This window comes from Teleopsis dalmanni, unplaced genomic scaffold (assembly GCF_002237135.1).
Source record: "Teleopsis dalmanni isolate 2A unplaced genomic scaffold, ASM223713v2 unscaffolded_contig_1739, whole genome shotgun sequence".
NCBI lineage: Eukaryota > Metazoa > Arthropoda > Insecta > Diptera > Diopsidae > Teleopsis > Teleopsis dalmanni.
This window is the reverse complement of record NW_024033121.1, coordinates 1-8,477: the sequence shown is the minus strand read 5'-3', so window position 1 is coordinate 8,477 and position 8,477 is coordinate 1. Positions and strand designations below refer to the sequence as shown.

At 35.2% G+C, this 8,477-nt stretch overlaps 1 protein-coding gene across 1 annotated transcript; it reads right to left on the bottom strand.

Annotated features, from left to right (window-relative positions):
- Positions 1-6,365: 6,365 nt before the first annotated feature.
- Positions 6,366-7,326, bottom strand: LOC119664306. The gene has a single exon (XM_038073820.1). The coding sequence runs from the start codon at positions 7,242-7,244 to the stop codon at positions 6,390-6,392; it is 855 nt and encodes a 284-aa protein (XP_037929748.1). The 5' UTR covers positions 7,245-7,326; the 3' UTR covers positions 6,366-6,389.
- Positions 7,327-8,477: the final 1,151 nt, after the last annotated feature.

The window sequence follows — 8,477 nt, the reverse complement described above, 5'->3', positions numbered from 1 at the left end:
TTTCACAGAATAAAAAATTAAAATCATTTAAAAAATTCTTGTACAAAATTGCTTGGGTTGCATTAGAAAAAAAAGTGTAAATATTTTAAATAAATTAAATAAAAACCAAATAAATAAAACTAAAAACATTTCAACTAAATTATATAAAAAGCAAATAATTTACAAAATTTTTTGACTAAAGTAAATAAAAAGAATATAACAAAAAATAAATAATAAAATAAATAAATAAAAATACATAAATGAAAATGCATATATAAATATAAATGAAAATACGTAAAAATTAAATATATAAAAATTAAATATATAAAATAAATGAAACTGTAAATATTTACATAATCTAATAAATTATATAAAAATCTTCTTTCTAATAACTCCAATAAATGTCGCTTTAAGAAATTAGCACCCCTGTCTTTAAGAAAAAAAAAATCATTAAATGTAATTTCCACACCTTAACTACGAAATTCCCACCCATTTGACATATGTGTTCACCTCGAGTGAAATCACAACAACAACTTAGGCAAGACAGTGATTTTGTTTATTTGTTGTTGTTTAATTTCTGACAATATATCAAATGTCCAACGATTAAATCAAGTCAAAATGAATTGATTTGAAATGAAAATGTACAAAGCCTTGAACCATAGGCTCAAGCAAGCCATACAACCCAACAACCCATCGACAATCCCACAAACTGTAAAAGATTTCGATACTTGAGAGCCTATTTGTATGTCTGTGTTGCCAGATCAAAGTTCCACAGTAGCAAAGTAGTAGAGTAGCTGAACTTAACTAAACAATGAAATATTGGTGATGAATGATATTTGGTATGTATTACTACTGTGTGATTTTTAGGGCGATGCATACTTGACATATTTGCAACCACTGTGACCAACACTTTGTGAAGCACACAAAACAAGAACCAGAGCAGCAGTAGCAGTAGCAGCAGCAGCAGCAGGAGCCACAGCAATAGTAAAGGAAATCGCAATCATTGCAAGCCAAATGACTGGCTGGGCACGTGTGATTGTGATAAATATAATCACACATCAAAAGCAAAATACATACAACAAAATCATCTTCAACATTGCAATGTCACGCCATATCAACCTTACCACCAACTACACAACTACACACAGATACACAGATACACGATGTCCTGCCATTTGCTTTTGACCTGTGTTTAGGTAGGAATCAGCTTATTTGATTTTCTATGTCATGACTTCGTTCCAAGCTTTTAATCCAACATTGGGATTTGTCAATTTCTATTGACATTTTTACTGTCAGTGGCGAATTATTGTAATTCCTAGCAGGTGACCGAGCATAAACTTGGATGATGAATTATGCTTCTTTGGTCTGTTTGAGTTTGCATTGTATTTGACTCAAATTAAATATTTGCAGCAGGTGGAACGACTGTTGAGCATTGAGAGCTAAGCAAATGCAATTTGTCTTCATACATTGGAAGCGTTTAAATCTTGAGGTTACATGGAATTTACAAATAGTAAGGTACTTTAGAAAAGAAACGATAATGTGACTTTTGACAAAAATCACTTGCATTGAATTATTAAGTACTTGTTATAGTTTCAACAGTTAATAACAGATAGTTTATAGATATTTCAAACAAATAATGTTGGAATTTTTGAAATAATATACCTATTATATATTGAAAATTCAATTACCAAGTCATGTGCCAGTTAGCGCATGTTATATACTATAAGTACTTGTATATATGCTTTAAATAAAGTATAAGTATAAAGTAATTATATCTCAAGAAATCATAGTATAGATGAGGTTTATAAAACTTTATAAAAAGATTATTGCACGAAAAGCAATTGAATTATTTAACATTCAAAAGACCAACACTTCAATGTTTTAAAATAACTTTATCCTTAACGTGTCAAGTCAATAGATGTTGGTTCTAATATTCAATATAGTTTTAAAAACGGAAATACTTTTTTGATGGATGTTAGTGTTAAAAGGTGTTTTTTCTTCTGTATACTCGTCCACAAATAATCAAGAGCAGGGAGCAACAAATGCGGTGATAAGTAGAGGTCTGCAGGCAGATCAAAAAACCAAAAGATCATGGCTTTTAACACCAATATAGAAGAGATCCTCCCTGAAGTAATACTGTTCCCGGGGGAATAAGTCTGTCGAAAAAGGAGGTGTTTTAGATCGTATACCGTATATTAATATGTTAGGGACTCGGGCACGCTATTATGACGACGGACGGGTTGATGGTACATAAAGCAATCCACCTCTACACCACAAAAAGAAAACAAAAATCATTTTTTCCGGACTTCCGGTATAAGTACCATAATCAATTGTTATTTAACAACAGCTTATGGTCACAAATAAAGGTTGACATTTATAATGCTGTAGAATTAATATATATAGATTGATCTCACTGTAGGAAGGCGGATCGATTTAGCCGTGTTCGAAAGGTTTTCATCAATTTGCGTATGAGCATAATAGAGGCAGCACTATTCTAAAAGTATCTGTATTATTAAAGACTGACATCGAAAAATTTCACTCATATTCTTAGTAAAATGTTGAATAATCAGTAGTTAAGGAATATGGATAGAATATAGTAGAACAGAATATACATCGTGGTATTGTTGTAATAAGTGAATGATATCATTGATTTTATTTTCAGATATTTGAATATATAAGTTAAGTAAACTACAAAGTATATGATATCTTACCGTAACTTTAACATTAAATAATATTTTTGCTGAAAATAAAAAAAAGAATATCGTTATAAAAAAAAATTTATTTATGTACAATAAAAGATCTACTTGTTATGTATGAGATAAATTCTTATTTTTAAGCATATTTTAAAAATAAATAAATAGTTTAATAATTAAAATGAATTCTATTTTTTGTTTGTTTAAAATTTTAAAAGACAGAAACATTAAATGAATAGTATATAAAGTTACTTTAAGTAGAGCAAAATATAAAACAAAAATAATTAATAAACATTTTTATATTTGGAAACAATCAAAAATATAAAAACATTTTCTTTTTTAAAAAATAACACTAATAAACTATTAACATATTATTATAATACTGACTACTTATACTATATACATCGATCCGATAAGATTGGTTCGATAAAAGTTATGGCCTTATACCATAAGTTTATTAAACAAATAAAAAACACGTTTAGATTGTTCATTCACTATTTTATTTCTCACTAGCGTCAACTTGAAGTTGGCTGCTTAACCTAAACCCAAAAATGTCATTTTTGGTTTCCCTTTGCCGGTAGATGGCAAAGTGAACGCCACAGCTACTCCCTCCTCAGTGCGCTAGTCACGGTGGAAATGTTGGTGCTGTATCTGCAAACGTCACTTGCTTTTTGGTGCCTAGCCTTTTAGCTGGATTGCTATATGTTTTCAGTGGAGGCTTCGTTTGCTGTGGATCTTCAACCGTGAATGCAGGTTTTAATCGCTCTGCCGCGACATTACTGTTTGTTCCATTTATTTCGATTGTAAAAAGACGGTCGTTAATGCGTTTGATGACTTTGAAGGGACCTGAGTATGGAGGTTCGAGTGGTTTTTTGTTGTGGTCAATGCGTAAAAATACATGCGTGCATGTGTAAAGATCCTTGTGAACAAATATGTTTCTCTTGATGTGATGCGCTGCTGAAGTTGATTTAACGTTTTGAATAAACTCTTTAAACTTGCATAAAAATGACTGATGATCATCTGTGTCAGATTCATCTTTGAAAAATTCACCCGGCAATCTCAATGTCGTTCCATACAACATTTCAGCTGCAGAGGCATTTATGTCTTCTTTCCAGGCTGTTCTTAAGCCCAGGAGAACCGTAGGTAAAATATCAAACCAGTTGAACTTGTTGTTGCACATTAACGCGGCTTTTAATGATCTGTGCCATCTCTCTATCATCCCGTTTGATGCTGGGTGATACGGTGTCGTTCGGATGCGTTTTGCACCTATCAGTTTGCCAAGGGACTCAAAAAGTGCTGATTCAAATTGCGTGCCTTGGTCGGTCGTTATAGTTTTAGGAGAACCAAATCTCGTAATCCATGTTGAATAAAATTGCGTTGCTACAGTTTCTGCAGACATGTCCTTTAAGGGCACGATTTCTGGCCACCGAGTGAACCTGTCGATCATCGTGAGGCAATACCTATACCCTTTATGTTCAGGCACTATGATAATGTCTATATGTACGTGGTCAAATCGTTGACTTGTGTGTTGAAATTCTTTCGGAGGAAATTGATTATGCCGACTAATTTTTGATTTTTGACATGCAATGCAGGTTCGAGTCCACTGCGTGATGTCTTTTTTTAACGACGGCCAAACATATTTCTGACTTATTTGTTTTTTTGTTGCTCTGTTTCCGGAATGGGATAAGTTGTGAACTGTGTCGAATATTCTTCGTCTTAAGGTTTGAGGAATGAAAGGACGAACTGTAAAAGTAGAAGTGTCGCAAAAAATTTTAACGCCATTCGGATACACTAGCTCTTGCAATTTTAGTGACGACAGGCCGTTTAGAATTTGCTTTAGTTCTGTGTCAGTGCTCTGTTCTTCTGCTATCTCTTCCGTGGTAATTGTTAACGGCATGTTTATCTGGCTTATTCTGGACAATGTATCTGCTATTATATTGTCGCTTCCGGCTACAAAAATAATGTCCGTCGTAAATTCCGCGATGTAATTTAGATGACGCAGTTGCCGAGGGGATGCCTTCTCCATTTTTTGTTGAAAAGCATAAATTAGTGGTTTATGATCCGTTTTTACTATGGTGGTTCGACCTTCCAGTAAATGCCTGAAGTGTTTTATTGCTAGATATACAGCTAGTAGCTCTCTATCATACGTGCTATATTTGACTTGTGATGGTTTCAGTTTGCATGAGAAGTATGCTATCGGGAGCCATGTCTCGCCGTTCAGTTGTTGTAGGTGAGCACCCACTGCTACGTCTGATGCATCTGTGGTTACACACATGGGTGCGTCAGGTGCTAAAAATGTGAGCTTAGTCGCGTTGATTATACCATCTTTGCATTGTTGGAAAGCTTGTTTAAGTTGATCGGTCCAAACAATTTTTCGTTTATCATTCTTTATTGAATTTTTGAAGAGACTATTTAGTGGCGCTTGCATTTGTGCTGCCTTAGGAATACACTTTCTGTAGAAATTGATAATGCCCAGGAAACGTCGAAGTTCCATTATGTTACTTGGCATTGTAAAATTTTTAATCACTTCAACTCGTTCTTGTGGGGGATTTAATCCTGTCGCTGATATTTCGCATCCAAGAAATGTGAGTTTTTCTACACCAAATTCGCATTTCGAACTATTGATTACCAATCGAGCAGCTTTTAGTTTTTGTAGGACACATTCAATATGTTCTCTATGTTTAGTGTCATTTTCCGAAAATATTAGAATGTCATCTAAGTAACAGAACACGAAATCTAATTCACGAAATATTGAATCCATGTATCGCTGAAAAGTCTGTGTGGCATTTTTTAGACCAAATGGCATCACGACAAATTCAAACAGACCTATTGGTGTGCTTACCGCTGTTTTAACAATATCATCTGGATTCATTGGTATGTTATAATATGCTTTCGTGATATCGATCTTAGAGAAAATATTACTGCTGTGTAGTCTTTCGGCTATGTCATCAATGTGCGCAATTGGGTAGCTATCAGGTTGGGTGTGGGCGTTTAATTTTCGGTAGTCACCGCACGCTCTCCATCCACCCGTTTTTTTCTTTACTAAATGTATAGGACTTGCCCAGGGGCTGCTGGATGGCCTCACTATACCTTGATGTAGTAATACACGGAACTCATCTTTGATTGCTCTTAATTTTTCACCTGAAAAACGCCGTGGGCGTTCTGATATTGGCTGGCAATTTGTTATTATTCTATGTTGAACGCTGTTTGTTGTTGGTAGTTGGTACCTGTTCAAATTTGTTACGTCAACATATTTTGCGACGACGTCATAGAATTTGATGGATGAATTTATTGTCGAAACATTTTCGTGGGCTACTTCTTTCAGTAGACCCTTTGACTGTAACGTGGTTTGCGTATCAATGAGCGATTTTGCCCTCAAATCGATTTGTAAGCCGTAGTGCGTGAGAAAGTCTGCCCCAATTATGGCTGTTTTAACATCAGCGATGATGAAATACCAGTTGAAGTCTTTTCTAAGGTTTAAATCTATTGCTAGTTGCTTGTTGCCAAAAGTTTTGATTGCAGTGTTGTTCGCTGCATAAAGAACTAAATCGTCTGGTTGCATTTTACTTTTTGGATTGATGCCTGGTAGTGGAAGTAGTGATATAGCTGACCCAGAATCAATTAGAAAATTAATGTTGTTTTTTCTGTCATACACATGTAAACGTAGCTCTTGGTTTTTTATGCTGTCGCCAACCGTGTTTGATGACGACAGCCTCGCTAGTTTCCCTGTCGATTCTCGCTTTTACGTTTGCCAAACTCGCACGGTTGGCTACATTTAGTCGCTGCTGCACCAAATTTTATGTGGTAGTAACAGACTTTCTCACGTCTGCAAGAACTGCTGCGGCTGCGGCTGTTGTCTCTACCACGATTGTCTCGTTTCTCCAATCTGTCTAAAGTTGCTGCTATGTTGATAAGCTGCTGATTTATTTGTTGGACCGAACTTTCTAATGTTGTTACGCGGGCTTCCAACTTGTCATTTGATTTGTTGGCGTTTGTGGTCATTACGTAAGATGGTACTGGACTGTTGTCTAATATTCTATCAGCAATTTCTGCTAGCTCATCAATACTTGTGGTTTTGCATGCTGATAGAATGCATCTTACACTGTTTGGCATACGTTGCAGCCACAGTGTTGTTAATGCCTCCTCTGAGACATTTGCGCCTGCTAATGTGCGCATTTCACGTACCAGTTGGCTTGGTTTTTTGTTCGAAAGTTCCAGACCGGTGAGTAGCTTTATGAGCTGCTTTTCTGACGATTCTGAAAAACGAGAAATTAGTTCTTTCTTTAATTTGTCGTATTTGCCTGTTTCAGGAGGATTTTTTGCAATATCCGCAACTTGTTGCAGCGTTTCTGCATCCAGCGCAGTAATTACTGTATAGAACTTCGATAAATCTGCTGTAACTCGGCTCATATGTAGTAGGCCCTCAATTTGCGCAAACCATAACGTTGGGTCCTTGGTCAAAAAGTTTGGCAACTTCATTTGCCCAATCGCTTGCACTGCCGACGCTTCCGCTTCCATAGGCCGGAATTTATTTGCCTCTGTTGGAGTCTCTGCATGTTCAGTTTCTTGCATTTTGCGTTTTCCTTGAAGTTTTTTTTGACGGGGTCACCAATTTATGGCCTTATACCATAAGTTTATTAAACAAATAAAAAACACGTTTTAGATTGTTCATTCACTATTTTATTTCTCACTAGCGTCAACTTGAAGTTGGCTGCTTAACCTAAACCCAAAAATGTCATTTTTGGTTTCCCTTTGCCGGTAGATGGCAAAGTGAACGCCACAAAGTTCATAGCCAAACGACATCTATGAGTGAATTATGATAGATTATTCTCTCACAGTCAAAATTAGAATGAAACTACTTTGCACTTTGAAAAAACTTCATTGAACAAAGAACAAATATTAAATTCTGTTTTAAATTAAGTAAAAAATACGGAGAAATGTAAACAAAGCTAAAGAATATGTGGGGGAACGAAAGTTAGTCCAGCTTAAGTATCTTCTTCGATTAAGTTAATGCTGTGACGGTCGTTAGAGTGATAAACGAACACAGCTTAATAAAGAAAATATTGAGAAAGTCAACAAAACACTTCGAAGCTAAAGTTGTGTATCTGCGAAACTCTTCAAAGAGTAAACTGGCGTACCGAAGAGGACAACATATAAACTGTTGGCCAATGATTTGGAAGAACGAAAGATCAGTGCAAGCTTCGTGAATAGTTTATGTTGTAATTATCTCAGTATCATCTATTTTGCTAACCTTCTTCTTAAACAAATTAGAAAAAGTCTCACTCTCACATTTGAGTTGTGTTCTTCTTTCTAAATAAACTCGAAAAAGTTTCACGTTTATTTTCTTAGTATAATCATATCGGCTTATCTTTTTCTTTTTAAATGAACGAGAAAAAGTTTCACTTTCCTAAACTACAAAAAAATTGCAGCCCTACAAGCAAACTTCTAAAAACTCCTATCAATATTCACTACTAGTAAAGAACAGTACAATAGATCTTAGCAGTTTTCGTGCTTTATGTTCTTCAAGTTCATATAATATGACACTATATAAGATAAGAAGATAAGAATGAACCGGGTACTAGCTCTACCGTTAGATATTCCACCAGCACTCTCAACTTTGTTCTGCTGAAGAAGGATATCTTATTATAACTATAGAGATGAACCAGATCTTTAGCCTGACGGTTACCTCGACTTAAGCGCCAGTAACGATTTCTCTCGGTTGAAATCCAATTATTGAGATTTGAGTGGCAGATTCTGCCCGTGCAAGACTGTCGGCAGACTCATTACCATTGATTCCTGTGTGAC

Bases quoted from the DNA above. Each gene is read 5' to 3' on its own strand.
- LOC119664306 (XM_038073820.1), bottom strand. From the start codon at position 7,244: ATGCAAGAAACTGAACATGCAGAGACTCCAACAGAGGCAAATAAATTC.